Source organism: Melospiza melodia, chromosome 22, assembly GCF_035770615.1.
Source record: "Melospiza melodia melodia isolate bMelMel2 chromosome 22, bMelMel2.pri, whole genome shotgun sequence".
Taxonomy (NCBI): domain Eukaryota; kingdom Metazoa; phylum Chordata; class Aves; order Passeriformes; family Passerellidae; genus Melospiza; species Melospiza melodia.
In genome coordinates, this window is record NC_086215.1 from 2715952 (window position 1) to 2733119 (window position 17168).

At 61.0% G+C, this 17168-nt stretch overlaps 2 protein-coding genes across 2 annotated transcripts; one reads left to right on the forward strand and one right to left on the reverse strand.

Annotated features, from left to right (window-relative positions):
* Positions 1-87: 87 nt before the first annotated feature.
* On the reverse strand, positions 88-8682 carry ENTPD8 (ectonucleoside triphosphate diphosphohydrolase 8). The gene is made up of 10 exons (XM_063174549.1): positions 8642-8682; positions 5831-5962; positions 5290-5407; positions 4207-4357; positions 3767-3926; positions 3015-3245; positions 2261-2521; positions 1745-1855; positions 1456-1590; positions 88-561 (listed from the first exon to the last, which is right to left on the reverse strand). Exons 2-10 carry the CDS (start codon positions 5948-5950, stop codon positions 370-372), a joined length of 1479 nt encoding a protein of 492 aa, XP_063030619.1. The 5' UTR covers positions 5951-5962; positions 8642-8682; the 3' UTR covers positions 88-369.
* Positions 8683-10542: 1860 nt separating this feature from the next.
* On the forward strand, positions 10543-17067 carry LOC134428148 (ectonucleoside triphosphate diphosphohydrolase 8-like). Its single transcript, XM_063174574.1, has 9 exons — positions 10543-10683; positions 11330-11447; positions 12073-12223; positions 12504-12663; positions 13180-13410; positions 13905-14165; positions 14672-14782; positions 15041-15178; positions 15512-17067. Exons 1-9 carry the CDS (start codon positions 10558-10560, stop codon positions 15824-15826), a joined length of 1611 nt encoding a protein of 536 aa, XP_063030644.1. The 5' UTR covers positions 10543-10557; the 3' UTR covers positions 15827-17067.
* Positions 17068-17168: the final 101 nt, after the last annotated feature.

The window sequence follows — 17168 nt, forward strand, 5'->3', positions numbered from 1 at the left end:
AGTTGCCTCCCAGGACTGTTGGAAGAATAGCCCAGCAGGACTGGGAATGCCAAGGAATCTGTGCTAGGCTGAGCAGTGACATTCATATTTGAAAAACAAAACCGATTTTATTTCTCATTTGAATTTTTTTAGCTTCATGCAGCCAGCAAGTCTCAATCAGCTTTTGGCAGTCAGATTAAAGGAGTCTTCCTCTTGGAGAGAGATCAAGTCATCTTCCATATTCACAGAGATGACCCAGTCAGATCTCCTGAGCAATGGAGATGGGTCTAATGCCTTCATCCTTTTCCACTTTCTACCTCTTCTGCACCACTTCCCTGCCTGGTTTAGAAGGCAGGATGCCTAGGATGCCTGTAGTCAGGAGGCTGGGAGCTACTTTGTTTTCCAGAAGCAGTGCAGGAAAGCAGCCACCAGGCCTGCCACGATGGCCAGCACGAGGAAGGAGACGGCCCCTGCCCACAGGCCGGGCTGGTGGCCCTTGACCTGCTGCAGAGCCTCAGCAGGGATCATGTTGGTCAAGTTCAGCATGAAGCCCAGTGTCCACCCGATGTCTGTGTTTGCTGCCTGCAGGGAGACAGCACAGGGCATCATCCAAAAGCACCTCTGCCAGGCACCAGCAGCTTGTGTGAGGGGCTGGGGGCATCTGTCCCGTGAGCTGTCCCAGCTGTCTCACATGGGGACCAGGCTGTGATGAACCCGATCTTGCCAGCAGCACTTGCACAAAGAGCTTTCCTGCCCCCCCTCCCCCAGGGCTAAGGGACAGCTGAACACGGATGACTGCTCTGACCCAGGTGTCCCTCTGTGACCTGCACGTGATTTTGGATCTGGGGTTTCCTCTGTTGCCACAATCCTTCTAATTTGGCTGCAGAGTAAGATCAGAAAAGACCTTTCAGATCATGGAGTCCAGCCATCAGCCCAGTACCACCACCATGCTCATCACTAAGCTGTGTCCTCATCCACATGTTGTTTGTGCCACATCCACATGTTGTTTGAACACTTCCTGGGATGGTGACTCCACCAGTGCTCTGGGCAGCCTGTTCCAAAGCCTGACCCTTTCCATTTTCATTTCCATGAAAAAGCACCATTCCTAGTACCCAACTAAGCTTCCCCTGGCAAAACCTGAGGCTGTCTTCTCTCATCCTGGAAATATTCTGGTCAGGCCATACTCTGGTTCAAAGTGGTCATGGGGCCACCATCACCTTTCTGATAACAACATCAGAGACCAAAGTGGCCAAATCCTCTGTTTTTCCCTGACCTCCCCTAAAATCAGTTACATTGACAGCATGGAAAGTGAGACATGAGCTGGGTCAGAGGTTTGGGCATGGCTAAGAGACAGCAAATCTCTCCTGGGACCCCTGGGGACCAGCCATGAAACAGGGACACATCTCTGGCACAGAGGACTCCAGAGATGCTGCTCCTGAACATGTCCACCCTCTCCTGCTGCCCACAGGTGTTTACCTGCCTGCTGAAGTGGATGTTGCTCCAGGTGTGCTCATTGAACTTGTAGCCATCGAGCAGCAGCGTCAGGATGTAAAAGGCCACGGAGCAGTAGGTGTGCAGGTACTTCAAATCCTTTGGGAAGCTCTGCACCAGCTGTGAGGCCATCAGGGACAGAGTGCAACAGGGAAAGAAAGAGAGGCTCAGAAACCCTCCCTAGCCCAGGGAACAGCAGGGCTTGTACTCCAAGGACAGAGATTTGGGACAGGATAAGCAAAAGGCTCCTGGCTGCCCTTCACAGGGCTCTCACCTCTGTCCAGTTCCTCCGGCAGAAAGAATGGACTGTGGTGTTGACTTCACGCAGAGACTGCTGGCGGGTCAGGTTTAAGAAGTTGAAGGTGTAGTAGAACCCAGCAAAGGCCTGGGGGGCAAAGGAACATGGTGAAAAACAATTGCTTCCTCACCTGAGAAAAGACCCAGGGGCCCCTCTTGCCTGGGGAGAGAGTCTCAAGTAATTCCCCGGGTTCTGCATCGGGCAGCCCCTTGATGGTCTGCCAGAAAGTCTCAGAGCTGGCCCACAACCCAGGGGGTGTTCTTGCACTCTGAGCTGGCTCACACAGTGTCCCTCAGATAAGGCCTTCCCGTGCCCCTCAGGAATGCTGGCACGGGGCAGGAGGCAGAAGCCCCCTCTGAGCACACAAGAGGTTTGCAGACAGAGCCAGCTCCGAGGGTCCCTCTCTCCCCAGCCCGTTCCACAATCAGTGGCAGAGGAGACACCCAGGCCCTGCCTTCGCCCTCCCCCAGGCAGGGCCCGGAGGCTGCTTACCAAGAACTGTCCCCGCACGGGGGGCTGATAGACCCCATTGAAGCCGCACGGCCCCTGCGCCCCGCAGCTGAAGTTGAAGAGTCTCCGCACGGCCGCGTCACACGCGGCTGGGTCCCCTGTCCCCGTCACCGTGAGGACAAGGCCAGGGCTGGCTGAGCTGGGCGCACGCACACAGGGGCTGTCGTAGAGCTCTGCCACGGTGACGTTCTCCTGGTACCCCTGGGGGTAGCAGGGGTGCTTGATCTGGCTACTGGAGCTGGCCTGGAGAGAGATGGAGCCATTAATGGGGCTGCAGCGCCACTGAGACCTTCCCACAGCCCCTCCCAAAAAGCAGGACTACACCCCAGGAGGACTGCATGCACCCCACCTGGGAACTCCCTGAGCAGCCCTGGCTCCTGCAGCGCTGGGCTCTGCCTCTGCCCCCGGGCAGCAGTGCAGGGACTGTGCTGGGAAACCTCTCTCTGGGCAGGAATGGAGCAAGGCCAAGAGCATGGTGACAGCAGAGAAACTACACATACAGCTGGGCTGGGGGAATTACAAAAATGCCACTGCACGTCAAGATGTGGGGAGAAGGGAGCTCTGGCTGGCAACCACCACCACCTTCCACCCAAATGAGGCAATTTTTTGCTTCCCTAGTTAAAACCCAAGCCTCTGCCAATTCCCAACTCTTGGCCCACAGGCACGCCCAGCGCTGCAGGGGGAGATGTGCCACGGCACTGGGAGATGGCTGAGCAGCCCCCGTGCCCCGTGGCACCTGGTGCAGAGCTGCCAGCAGCATCTTCAGGGCCTGGCTCTGCCCGTAGCACAGGTAGCTGTGGCTGTACAGGGAGTAGTTGGTGCCGTAGAGCCGGAAGAACACGGACGTGTTCCTGTCCTCCGCGGGGACCCCGGGCTGGAAGGTGATCTGCGTCGAGGCACCGCCGAGGTCCAGAGCTCCCAGAACCTCGGTGTCCTGGGGATGTTCCCATTTCTCTGCAAACGAGAACTGGCCCAACACACAGCAAGGCTTAGCCTCAACTGCAGCACTCACACTCACACTCCCTTCCCGCAAGGACTTGGGGGCCCCAGGGGCACCTTCCACCTGCTCCTGGCTCCCTGATTTATCCCTGCCTGCCCACATCCTCCTCAACCCACGGACACTTCCACGGAGCACTCAGGTGTGGCCTCTTGGCTGCTGCACATCTGCTGGGATCCAGACACTTGGAGCAGAGAAAAAGGAACCCTGTACCCTGGAGGCCGATCCCGCTGCCAGATCCCTGGCACCCCAAAATCCACCCCTGTGTGTCAGCACACGAGAGCACAGGGCCAGGCTGAGCTGGACACAAAGATCCTGTTAATCCCATTAATGAGGTGCAATCTGCAGCCCACAACCACAGGGAACCTTTGGCTGCCTGGCCAGTGCCCCAAAGCTCCATTCCTCCCTCCTCTGCAGGTAAGGAAAGCTGCTGCAGCTCAGACAGGGACGTTCTCTCCACTGGCCCTGCCCTGCCCTCTCCCCAGCTGCACCTTGACCAGTGTCTCCAGCAGGTAGTTGACAGTGATCCAGCCAAAGGAGCCCTCCTCGCTGCCCGTCAGGATCCGGGCTCCGCGGAAATCCACAGGGTACTCCCCAATGGCCTTGGACACCTCGGCCAAGACCTGCTCGGCCTTGCTGCTGTTCTCCTCCCTGCCGGCAAAGGCACAAACACCTCAGGTGCTGCACGCCCCGCCTGGCAGCTCTGGCAGCCGGGCTGGCACTGAGAGGCCGCCGTGCCCCGCCAAGGAGCTGCTCCCGACATCTCTCCAGCACCGCCAGCGGCTCTCCCGGACACGCCGTGGCACCGCGGGCAGGGCCGCTCTGCCCATGCCCACGGCCTGGCCGGGCAGCACCCCCGTGCCCCGGCCCCCGTGCCCCGGTGCCAGCCCCGGCTCCGGCGCCGAGCGGGAAGGGCGGGAGGTGCCGCTACCTCAGCAGCCGCATGCCGGCCGTGGCCCCCAGGTACGTGGGGGTCTCCCGCTGCTGCTCGGCCGGGACGATCTTCATGGCCCTGTCCAGGCAAGGCTTCAGGCTGGCGCCAGCCCCCGCGGGGTTGTCTGCGTAGCTGGAGATGCCGGGTCCTGCCACAGGGAACCGGTGATGGAGAGAGCCCAGCGCCACCCCGCAGGGACGGCACAGCAGGGGACTTGTCCACCCAGGAATCCCATAGGGCTTTTTTGTTGCTTGTCCCAGGTAGTCCCGACCCGCGCTCGGAGCTGTCGCTCCAGGCGGCAGCAGCTGTGGCACGGCCGCTCGCCCCGGGAGCCGCAGGAGCTCCTGCTCCGGGCAGAGCGGGAGGGCTGCGGCCCGGGGACGCTGAGCGCACAGCTGATCCCGGGTGGCCCAAGTGCTGGGCACGGCCAGTCCGTCCTGCAGGAGCTGGGGACAAACACAGCTGTTCCCCATTTCCCTGAGGGCACCTGGAGCTGATAGACACTCTGTGTGCCCTTTCACAGCCTCCCTATTTTCAGAGGCTGGCACTGGATCTGAGAACCTGGCATGGTCCTGCAGTTGGTAGGGCCAGGCTCTGGGGTGGAAATCTCACTGTTTATCTTCCCGGGAGCTTTGACTCAATATCTGCCATTAGCCCAAGCAGCCCTTGCGTTACACTTTGCCCTCGGCCTGACCTTTGCAGTTAACCAGTAACTGCCATGCCGCTGCTGCCGAGGGACGTGAGGGCAAGGCGAGCTCTGAGCCCTCTTCCCCTCGCCCAGGCACCTCTGCCCTGGCCTGCTGGCCTTTGCTAGCCCCAGCCTGGCTCCATGTACCACTTATCTGCTCCTAGATCTGCTCTCTAGAGTGGGCATTTCCTCCAGAGAGACTTGTCCTTGTGCCGAAGCCTGACACAGCACTTTTGCAATAGGAATACACGACCCTGTGGGTATTTAGAAATGCCCAATAGATAAATTAGCATTTATCACAGCTGGCATGAATCAGCTTTGGTGTGTGGAACAGCCATGAAGGGCAGCACCAAGGTTGGCCATGGAGAGGGAGGGCAGCCCCCAGCACTCACCGGACACTGAGCAGGCCTCCACCTGGGACACGATGCCCGTGCCGTTCTCCTTGTCCGCGCGCCACCGGTAGATGTAGAGGGACGTGTGTGTGGAGCCAGCGTCAAACACCAGGCCGTGCTGGGGAGCAGAGGGGACACGGGGTGTCAGGGGAGCAGACCAGCGTCACCTGCTGCAGAGTGAGGGAGAGAAGCTCCAGGAGAGCCATCGGAGCTCCTGGTGGGCAGGGGAGCCTAGAATGGCCAAACAAGACTGGTGTTCACCAGGACAGAAAAAGTCTGGTGGCATTGCAGTTACCAGCTGTGTTGGGGACAAGGATCCATCCCAAGCCCCTGGGGCTGGCAGTGCTTTGGGATGAAAAAGCTGCATGTGCTGTGGGGCCAGGCACAGTGACCAAATTCAGCTAGACCCGCTCCAGTCTGTGCAGGGCATTGTCCCCATGTTGGTGACAAACAGCACAGCCTGCCTGAAACCCAGGCAAAACCCAACACCCAGCGGTAGCCAGCAGCCAAATGAGAGCTGTGCTCCTTCTGAGGACCCTACCTTGGTGCTGGGGGGCAGAAGCACATCCTTCACATTCACCACGCTCAGAATGAGGGCGATGACGCTGCAGACACAGGTGGCTGCCAGGAGACCGGCAATGGCCTTGGCTTTGGAGCCCATTCCTCCTCCAACCTGCAGGGACAGCCCCAGCTCACACCTCATGCATGGCTGTGGGACTTTCCCATCCCAGCAATGAAGCCATTCTCTGGTACATGGCTGCTCTTAGCATGGAAGAGGATAATATCCACGGGCTCCTCTGGACCCATCCCAGCAGGGCTGTTGGCAGCCTCAGGGCTGGGACACTCTGCCATTCTGAGCACTCCCTCCTTGGCGGATTTTCAGTACAACTTGTTCAGCCCTGCCTTCTCACCTGCAGCCCCTCAGGTCCCTCTGTGCCCAGCCCTGCTCAAGCTGTTCCCTGGCTGGCAATCAGCACCTTCCTTCACAGCAGCATCTCTGGGGGAAGCCCAGCTGTGGCTAGCTGGAGTTCCAAGCTGAGAGCAGGATCGTGGCCTGGCAGAGTACCAGTGTGACCATCCTCTCTGGGGTGCAGAGCCACATCCCTCCAGCACCCACATGCTGCCACCTCAAAACCCATACTTGGGACCAGGTCACATCTGTTGCCCAGCAGGCCCAGATTGTCCCTGAGAGAGTCCTCTCTGCTTCAGGCAGGGAAACAGCATCTCCAGCTGTGTGTCTCCTGCCTGGCCCAGCTCTTACTGATGCCACAGCATGTAAGAGATGCACAGGGACAGTGTCCATGCCTGCTGTGATCCCCACACCTCTCCTGCAGCCCCAAGGGCAGGCAGGAGGGCAGAGGCAGGAAGCTCCTGCTGATCCGGGCACACAGCCAGGCTGGAATGCCCACATCACTGCCCTTGGGGACTGGAGCACTTCCCACTTGTCCATCCAGAGCTCAGCTCCCAGCAGAAACAGCCCCCAGGTACTCCTAAGGAATTGTAGCAAAGCAAAGAGTCTGGTTCTCTGTGACAGCCTCTGCACAGGGCAGCTGAGATATCCATGTGCTCAGCACCTCACAGCTGCTCCAGATGTGCTTTTTGCAATGCACAGCTCTCCCTCCTCCTCCTGCACTGCCCTGCCTGGTGCCTTGAGCCACACAGGCAGGATGCCTGCTGCATCCTGCTGAGGCTGACCTTGCTTCACACTCCAGCTATAACCTGCGGGTGGCCTGAGAGCCCTGGGTACCAGAGGCATGGTTTAACCCCACCAGTGCTTTGGGTGGGACCTGGAGCTGTCACTTGGCTACACAATTCTCCTGTGAGTGCATAAATTCCCCTGAGAAATTCCCCTGCCCTTTTCCCAGGCCAGTGGAGAGAAAAGACCTTCGGCAAGTTCAAAGGAGATGCTGATTCCTGTTTTGGAGTCAGCATCTCTGGCAATGAGCAAGGGTGACCAATCTCCGGCATGGCATGAGATGCACAACAATGAACAGCAGCTGTTCTTTGGGCCCATGTCATGGGATATGGGGCCACCAAAATCCCTTATCAGACCTTGTACTATAGCCAGGAGCCTTCCCTCTACAGTGGCTATGAAGAGATTGTATGGATTCCTCTGATAAATCCTTGTCATAGAAATGGGGAATCATTGAGGACCTCTTTTAGATATTAAAGTGGTTATCGATTCAAAGTTATGTCAGACTCAAATCATTAACCCAGCACCACCAAGAAAACCACTTAATTATGTCCCCAGTTGTCATATCTGCAGTCCCAGCAGCCCTGCTGGGGTTTGCCCTGTTATAACTGCACCGTTGGGATGTGATTCATCTGCTCCAGGTAACAAACAAAGCAATGGGAAAAGTCTGCAGCCCAGCCTACATCCTGGAAAGCTCTGTCCCACGCACTGTGAAATGGAAGGACACGAATTGGTGACAAATTGCACTGTGCTGAATGCAGGAGAGGGTGGGAAATGGGCTCCCAGCCTGCTAGGGTCCAATTCCCGTTCTGACTGGACTGGGGTAACATCCAAAGGCAGCACACAGCCAGCTCTCCCAGGCAGGAGAATGGGGCACAGAAAGGGAGCCCAGTGGGTGGGAAACAATCTGAGAAGCTCATCAATCTGCCCAGGCTTTCTGTGGCATCCCGGGGCTGGGCAGCTCCAGTACCTGCTCCCAACCATGCAGGATCAGAAGCAGCAGGACAGGAGAGTGGTGCTGATGCCTCCAGAGCTGCAGAGGAGGCACGATGCTGCACAGTGCCTGCCCATTTCCAGATGTGCAAAGTTTCCAGCTGTGCCCAGCAGCTGGAGCAGGGCAGCACTTGATGTGTAGGGCTGGCCATGATGACAAGCTTGACAAACACCTGTGGGACATCCCTCACTTGCAGCATCCCTTGTGCACAGGGAGCAGGGCCTCGAAAATTGGGGCAAAAGGCTCAGAGCCACTGCTGGATCTAAACTGCGTGTTGCTCAGGACAATGGCGGGGCTGACTTCCCACTGGGCACATTTGGGATTTGAAAGCCAAAAGGGCTCTGAAGGTTCAAAGAGGGTGACTGTGGATGCCAGGAGCATCCTTGCCAGGCAGAACAGTTCCCTGCATCCCACCTCCCACCAGCGCTGGGGCTTGCCAGTGCCCTCCGTGCCTGGTCTCCGTGCCCTCCGTGCCCCTCTGCCCCCCGCACCTGGGAACCTCGTGCGGCGAGCGGCCGCCCCGGCCCCCTCGCCCTCCCGCACCGCCCCACGGAGCGTGTTTGCCCCAGCACCGCCCCCGCTGCTGCCGGGGCCCGCTCCCAGCCCTGCTCCATGGAGGGGCAGCAGCCCCGGGCCCGGCTCCCCCCGTGCCTGCCCCGGCTCACCCCGCTGGCTCCGGCCGCCGCTCCGGCCCCGCCGCCTCGGCCCGGGCTCAGCGCGCACCTGGGGCCGGCAGCCCGCTCCTGGGACAAAGGCTGCCTCGCCGGCGTGGCCCTCCCCTTGGCCCCGGACCAGCAACCTGCCCAGGAGAGCGCTTGGCCGGGAGGCAGCGGGGCTGGAGAGCCGGGGTGATAAGAGCATCCGGGATTAACCACTTCGCTGCTGGAGGAGCGGCACAGCCTGGCGCGCTCCGCCCGGGGCCGGGGGGGCTGCGCTGCCCGCGGAGATCAGCGAGGGGACAGCGAGATCCCGAGCAGCCCCCGGAGCCTGCGAGCGCCTGGCGCCGGAGGCAGCAGCTGAGCTCCGGGAGCCTCAGACACCCCTGTCAGACCTGCGGCACAAACGCCGTGAGGGGCCGAGTCTGCCCTGTCACCCGGCTGTCACCCGGCTGTCGCCCGGCTCTGCGGGACCCCCGCAAGCCAGGCTGGCAGCGGGGCTCGGGACAGAAACAGGAAGGACCTGTCCTCACAGCCATCCACGTGGGATCCATCCCCACAGCCATCCACGTGGGATCCATCCCCACAGCCATCCACGTGGGATCCATCCCCACGGGCAGGCACCGAGCTGTCCCCACGGTTAGGGAGCCACCCCCACTGCCAGGGTCCCTTCTGTCCCCATGGCCAGCAGCTGTCCATGGCCAGAGTCCCGTGGCTTTGGGACAGTGCGGGCAGGGAGCGGGCAGAGTGCGGGAGCGTGGGGCAGGCAGGGGGGAGGCAGAGTAAGGGAGGGAGCGGCAGGGTGCAAGGAGGGGACAGGCAGAGGGACAGACAGGGCAAAGCCAGGGGTACAGGCAGGGAGCAGGCAGAGGGACAGGGAGAGAGGAGGCAGAAGGGCAGGCAGAGGGTCAGGCAGGGAGCAGGCAGAAGGACAGGCAGGGAGCAGGCAGAGGGACAGGGAGGGGGACAGGGTGGAACCAGGCAGGAGGACAGGCAGAAGAACAGGCAGGGAGCAGGCAGAAGAACAGGCAGGGAGCAGGCAGAGGCACAGCCAGAGGGACAGGGAGGAAGCAGGCGGGCAGGGACAGGCAGGCCGGGGCCGGTGTCCGGTGCGGGCAGCCACAGCCCCGAGCTCTCCGCTCTTTCCGCCCGCGGCAGCGCCCAGAGCCCGCCCCGGCCGGGGCCGGACCCGGACGTCCGAGAGCGGCTCAGCTTTGCTTTCGCTTCGCTCTGCTCCGCCGGGGCGGCGTGGGCCCGGGGCCGGCGGGGAGCGGGCCGTGCCCCGATCGCCGCCCCACCGAGGGACGGAGAGGGCTCCGGGCACAGGTACGGGACGGTCGGGCCGCGGCAGGCGGGAGCTTCGCCCCTGCCCCTTCCCGGCGGCTCGGGGCCAGACAAGTTCATGGTGTCCCCATTCGCCCAGCTCGGGTCCCAGGGAGTCACTTAGGAGGTGGGGGGGACCGCGAACTACAGGGAGAAGGGGATCCCCGGAGAGGCTGGAGGCTCGGGGCAGAGACAGGCGGCTTGGGGCTCCTCGGGCAAAGTCCCTTCCTCCTCTCAGACCTTCCCAAAGATCCCCAGTCCCCCTTCCCAAAGATCCTCCCAATGAGTATCCCTCACGCACATCCTCCTCCCAAAGCCCATCCCGCCCCACAGACCCGCCTCCTAAATACCATCCCTCCCCCCAAACCCTCCTCCCAAAGACCATCCCTCCCCCCAAACCCTCCTCCCAAAGACCATCCCTCCCCCCAAACCCTCCTCCCTCCCCACACACCCTCCGCCCAAAAGCCGCCCCTGCCCACAGTCCCTCTCTGCAGACCCTCCTCCTAGAGACCACGCCTCCCCACAAACCTCCCAAAGACCATCCCTCGCCAGTGACCCCTCCCCAATCCATCCCTCCCTGCAGACCTCCCCAGAGCCCATCGATGTCGCCGCGCCTGCTCAGGGCGGTGGGCTGCGGCTCGGCGGCCGTGCTGGCCCTGCTGACCGTGGTCGTCTTCGTCCTGGTCCTGCTCCCGGCAAAGGATGCTGTCCTTCCTACCAGAATCAAAGTAGGTGTCCAGTGAGACCTGAGGGAGCCTGCGAATCCCACCAACCCTTTCTATCTCGAATTCTTCCATCAGCCCTGCCTTCCTCTCAGCTTGCAAGTTTCCCCATGATCAGCCCAGTTTTTCAGGACTCAGCCTCATCAAGGTGGCACTGGGCAGATCAGCCTCCCCCAAACCACAGTCCTGGCTGCTTGGTAAAGGTGGGAGAGAGAAGTGCAGCCTCCTCTCCACAGCTGCTCCATCTGCCACCCCAGTCACTCTCTTCCCTGTTTTCAGACATCCAGACCACCTGTTGGATTCTCACCTCTCTTCCCTACTGCTTTCTGCGGCTGATCTGCTAAAAAATGCCAGGTTTTGTCAGATTTGCTAAAGGCCTGGGAGCAGCCTGAGCTTTGGGCCATGCCTGGGTGCCTCCCTGCTCTGCGACTCACCCCGCTGACCCGCGCGTCCTTCCTGGGCTGGGACTCGCTGGAGCGGCGAACCCGGGGCTGTTAGAGGTGGAGCAGGGCTGCTGAAGGGAGGGTGATGTGCAGACCTCTGCTGCTCGTGGTCCTACAGGGGAAGCAGGAGCAGAAGCTCTCAGAAACCCCCGTGGCTCTTGGTGCAGCCCTGGGCCAGCTGTGAGCCCGTGTCCCCCTCTGCTCCCCAGCACGGCCTGGTGTTTGACGCTGGCTCCACACACACGTCCCTCTACATCTACCGGTGGCGCGCGGACAAGGAGAACGGCACGGGCATCGTGTCCCAGGTGGAGGCCTGCTCAGTGTCCGGTGAGTGCTGGGCTCTGCTCTCCCTCTCTCGCAGCCTCCTGGAGCGCTGTCCCAAACCCTCACAGCACCGTCACTGATCCCTTTCAGCCTGCTCTGGGCTGAAGGGAGATTGCCCTGAGAGGAGTCATAGGAAAGGGTCGGGATTGTCTGCACCTGGGGGAGCCGTAGAGTCACTGGGAGGTGCAAAGGTGGGGGAGGAATTGGGCCCCCACTTAGCTCAGATCCTGCAGCCAGTCCTCTCCAGATGTGCATCACCTCACGGCTTGGGATGCCGGATGTGCCCGTTGCTCCTTCTCCCCTGCCTCACTTTCCTTGGCTCTTCTTACCACATCTGTTCACACCTTCTTTCATTATGTCCAGCTTCGCGTGCCCACAGGGCCTCCACAAAGCACTGCACAACTCCCTGAGCAATCCCCTGTCTCCACTCAGGTGGGACCTGCCAGCTCCTGGGGGAGCAGTTTGCATTCTGGTATCTGCAGCTCCAAACCGAGCAGGGCAGGCGCTATGGCTGGGACACCTGAGTGTGTCTGAGCAGGGACACCTGAGTGTGTCTGAACATGTCCCCCTCTGTGCCGTCCCTGCGGGGTGGCGCTGGGCTCTCTCCATCACCGGTTCCCTGTGGCAGGACCCGGCATCTCCAGCTACGCAGACAACCCCGCGGGGGCTGGCGCCAGCCTGAAGCCTTGCCTGGACAGGGCCATGAAGATCGTCCCGGCCGAGCAGCAGCAGGAGACCCCCACGTACCTGGGGGCCACGGCCGGCATGCGGCTGCTGAGGTAGCGGCACCTCCCGCCCTTCCCGCTCGGCGCCGGAGCCGGGGCTGGCACCGGGGCACGGGGGCCGGGGCACGGGGGTGCTGCCCGGCCAGGCCGTGGGCATGGGCAGAGCGGCCCTGCCCGCGGTGCCACGGCGTGTTCGGGAGAGCCGCTGGCGGTGCTGGAGAGATGTCGGGAGCAGCTCCTTGGCGGGGCACGGCGGCCTCTCAGTGCCAGCCCGGCTGCCAGAGCTGCCAGGCGGGGCGTGCAGCACCTGAGGTGTTTGTGCCTTTGCCGGCAGGGAGGAGAACAGCAGCAAGGCCGAGCAGGTCTTGGCCGAGGTGTCCAAGGCCATTGGGGAGTACCCTGTGGATTTCCGCGGAGCCCGGATCCTGACGGGCAGCGAGGAGGGCTCCTTTGGCTGGATCACTGTCAACTACCTGCTGGAGACACTGGTCAAGGTGCAGCTGGGGAGAGGGCAGGGCAGGGCCAGTGGAGAGAACGTCCCTGTCTGAGCTGCAGCAGCTTTCCTTACCTGCAGAGGAGGGAGGAATGGAGCTTTGGGGCACTGGTCAGGCAGCCAAAGGTTCCCTGTGGTTGTGGGCTGCAGATTCCACCTCATTAATGGGATTAACAGGATCTTTGTGTCCAGCTCAGCCTGGCCCTGTGCTCTCGTGTGCTGACACACAAGGGGTGGATTTTGGGGTGCCAGGGATCTGGCAGCGGGATCGGCCTCCAGGGTACAGGGTTCCTTTTTCTCTGCTCCAAGTGTCTGGATCCCAGCAGATGTGCAGCAGCCAAGAGGCCACACCTGAGTGCTCCGTGGAAGTGTCCGTGGGTTGAGGAGGATGTGGGCAGGCAGGGATAAATCAGGGAGCCAGGAGCAGGTGGAAGGTGCCCCTGGGGCCCCCAAGTCCTTGCGGGAAGGGAGTGTGAGTGCTGCAGTTGAGGCTAAGCCTTGCTGTGTGTTGGGCCAGTTCTCGTTTGCAGAGAAATGGGAACATCCCCAGGACACCGAGGTTCTGGGAGCTCTGGACCTCGGCGGTGCCTCGACGCAGATCACCTTCCAGCCCGGGGTCCCCGCGGAGGACAGGAACACGTCCGTGTTCTTCCGGCTCTACGGCACCAACTACTCCCTGTACAGCCACAGCTACCTGTGCTACGGGCAGAGCCAGGCCCTGAAGATGCTGCTGGCAGCTCTGCACCAGGTGCCACGGGGCACGGGGGCTGCTCAGCCATCTCCCAGTGCCGTGGCACATCTCCCCCTGCAGCGCTGGGCGTGCCTGTGGGCCAAGAGTTGGGAATTGGCAGAGGCTTGGGTTTTAACTAGGGAAGCAAAAAATTGCCTCATTTGGGTGGAAGGTGGTGGTGGTTGCCAGCCAGGGCTCCCTTCTCCCCACATCTTGACGTGCAGCGGCATTTTTTGTAATTCCCCCAGCCCAGCTGTATGTGTAGTTTCTCTGCTGTCACCATGCTCTTGGCCTTGCTCCATTCCTGCCCAGAGAGAGGTTTCCCAGCACAGTCCCTGCACTGCTGCCCGGGGGCAGAGGCAGAGCCCAGCGCTGCAGGAGCCAGGGCTGCTCAGGGAGTTCCCAGGTGGGGTGCATGCAGTCCTCCTGGGGTGTAGTCCTGCTTTTTGGGAGGGGCTGTGGGAAGGTCTCAGTGGCACTGCAGCCCCATTAATGGCTCCATCTCTCTCCAGGCCAGCCCGAGTAGCCAGATCAAGCACCCCTGCTACCCCCAGGGGTACCAGGAGAACGTCACCGTGGCAGAGCTCTACGACAGCCCCTGTGTGCGTGCGCCCAGCTCAGCCAGCCCTGGCCTTGTCCTCACGGTGACGGGGACAGGGGACCCAGCCGCGTGTGACGCGGCCGTGCGGAGACTCTTCAACTTCAGCTGCGGGGCGCAGGGGCCGTGCGGCTTCAATGGGGTCTATCAGCCCCCCGTGCGGGGACAGTTCTTGGTAAGCAGCCTCCGGGCCCTGCCTGGGGGAGGGCGAAGGCAGGGCCTGGGTGTCTCCTCTGCCACTGATTGTGGAACGGGCTGGGGACTGGGGAGAGAGGGACCCTCGGAGCTGGCTCTATCTGCAAACCTCTTGTGTGCTCAGAGGGGGCTTCTGCCTCCTGCCCCGTGCCAGCATTCCTGAGGGGCACGGGAAGGCCTTATCTGAGGGACACTGTGTGAGCCAGCTCAGAGTGCAAGAACAGCCCCTGGGTTGTGGGCCAGCTCTGAGACTTTCTGGCAGACCATCAGGGGGGTGCTGACCTGTGTTCCAGGCAGCCCCAGACCTCTGTTCTCCCAGTGCCATTCCCTGTCTGTGTGGGCAGCATTCCCAACTCCCTCCCCCAGGGTCACTGCCAGCTCCTTGCAGTGTGAGCGGGGCCTTACAGGGACCCCTGCTTAGGTGTGGGTGGCATCAGTGCCCTGAGTGCTTCAATAACCTGTCACCTTTGGTCTCGCCACCCACAGGCCTTCTCAGGGTTTTATCACAGCCTTCACTTTCTGAACCTGACAGGAGGGCAGTCCCTGAGCTTGGTCAATGCCACCATCAGGCAGATATGCAACAGCAGCTGGAAGCAGGTGAGATTCTGCCCAGGAGTGTGTTTCACCTGGGCACTGGGCATCCTCAAGGCTCATCCCCAGCCCCTCCTCTGCTGTGCTCAGCTGCAGAGAGCCAGGAGGAGCACAAAGGTCTGTGCACCTGGAGAGAGATGGGAGAGCAGCCTGCTGCTCCCCGGGGTCTCTTTGCTCCCAGCTGCACTGAGGGGCTGCTCCCCAGCGTGGGCACCTCCAGCACTGCTCTGGGTCCAGCCTCCCCCTGCTCTCCCACCTCTGCAGGTGCAGGAGCTGTTCCCCACGGCCAGCAGGACCCAGCTCCGTGACGCCTGCGCAGCCAGCTCCTACATCCTCACCCTCCTCCTGCAAGGCTACAAATTAATCATCACAACGTGGCCCAGCATCCACTTCATCCAGCAGGTAGGAGAGTGTCCAGCAGCCCCCAGCTTCCACACTTTGTGCCATGAAGTGCCTTGTGTCCCCCCTGCTGCTGCTGGGGATGGGGGATGCCAGGGCAGCACAGCCCCACTGCCCATACCCAGGGCAGCTCTTGAGCTACACTCACACAGCTGCTGGCACATCTGGCCTGGCCCTTTGTGCTCTCCCCCAGTGCATGTCACTGCTGGGGCCCCTGCAGCCCAAGCTGGGCACAGAAATGGTGGTGGGGAGCAGGTCCTGGGGGCGCAGGCTCTTCTCTAGTTTGCCTGGTACTTTGCAGCCTTTCCCACCCCTCTTCCCTGTCTGTCTGCGCAGGTTGCTAACACAGATGTGGGCTGGACTCTGGGCTACATGCTCAATCTCACCAACCTGATCCCCTCAGATCCTCCCAGAGCAGTCACAGAGCTCCCGAGAAGCGTCTGGATAGCAGCCACCCTTCTGCTGGCCATCATGCTCATCCTCATCTTCTGCCTGCCTCGGGCTACGAGCAGCTGTAACAGCACTGCCTCCAGAGGCTGCCAGGCCGGGTCCTGCTGCCCCTCCTCTGCAGGGAGCTGCTTCCTGGGAATCCCCCCTGTGTGCCCAGGAGCCACGGGCTTGTCCTGGGGGTCCCGAGTCCTGGCCTGGTGAGCTGGAGCTGGCACAGCTGGTGAAACACCCTCCCCACAGCTGTGAAACACCCTCCCCACAGCTGTGGAACAAACACCCTCCCCACAGCTGTGAAACACCTTCCCCACAGCTGTGAAACACCCTCCCCACAGCTGTGGAACAAACACCCTCCCCACAGCTGGTGAAACACCCTCCCCACAGCTGTGAAACACCCTCCCCACAGCTGTGGAACAAACACCCTCCCCACAGCTGTGAAACAAACACCCTCCCCACAGCTGTGAAACACCCCCCTCACAGCTGTGAAACACCTTCCCCACAGCTGTGTAACAAACACCCTCCCCACAGCTGTGCAACACCCTCCCCACAGCTGTGAAACACCCTCCTCACAGCTGTGAAACACCTTCCCCACAGCTGTGCAACACCCTCCCCACAGCTGTGAAACAAACACCCTCCCCACAGCTGTGAAACAAACACCCTCCCCACAGCTGTGAAACAAACACCCTCCTCACAGCTGTAAAACAAACACCCTCCTCACAGCTGTGAAACAAACACCCTCCTCACAGCTGTGCAACACCCTCCTCACAGCTGTAAAACAAACACCCTCCTCACAGCTGTGAAACAAACACCCTCCTCACAGCTGTGCAACACCCTCCTCACAGCTGTAAAACAAACACCCTCCTCACAGCTGTGAAACAAACACCCCCCCTCACAGCTGTGCAACACCCTCCTCACAGCTGTAAAACAAACACCCTCCTCACAGCTGTGAAACACCTTCTCCACAGCTGTGAAACACCTTCCCCACAGCTGTGAAACACCCCCCTCACAGCTGTGAGACAGGGCTCTGCCTAGGGCTGGGAAGCCCTGTGAGGGGGGATGGCACAGCTCTGCCTCCTCTCCTGCAATGAGGTTCCTCTCCAGTCCAGCTGCACCCCGTGCCCCATGGCTCATCCTCCCTTCCCAACACGGGGTGACTTGGGAACACTGCTGGGACATGGCAGAGGCAGCTTCCAGGGCCCCCGTACATTTTTGGGGAGTCCTGTTGGCAGCCAAGTGATGGGTGAGGTGAGACACCTCCTCAGAGAAGGAAAGGCCTGTCCTTGTGCCCTGTTGGCTCCACTCCAAAGTCCAGCAGACTGCAGGGACACCTCCCATAGATTCACTGCCTCACCTGGGTCTCTGTCGTCACCAGCCCTTACCTGGGAGACAGAAGTAATAAAATAAAATCACAACGATTTGGAAGCAGAGTAGCAGGCATTTCCCCATGTGCTGCCTTTTATTTATTTGTTTATTTGTGTGACGAGAGCTGTGAGGTGCCCAGTGTTCCACAGGGACACCAAAGGTCTGCTGCTCACTGTGGGAACGC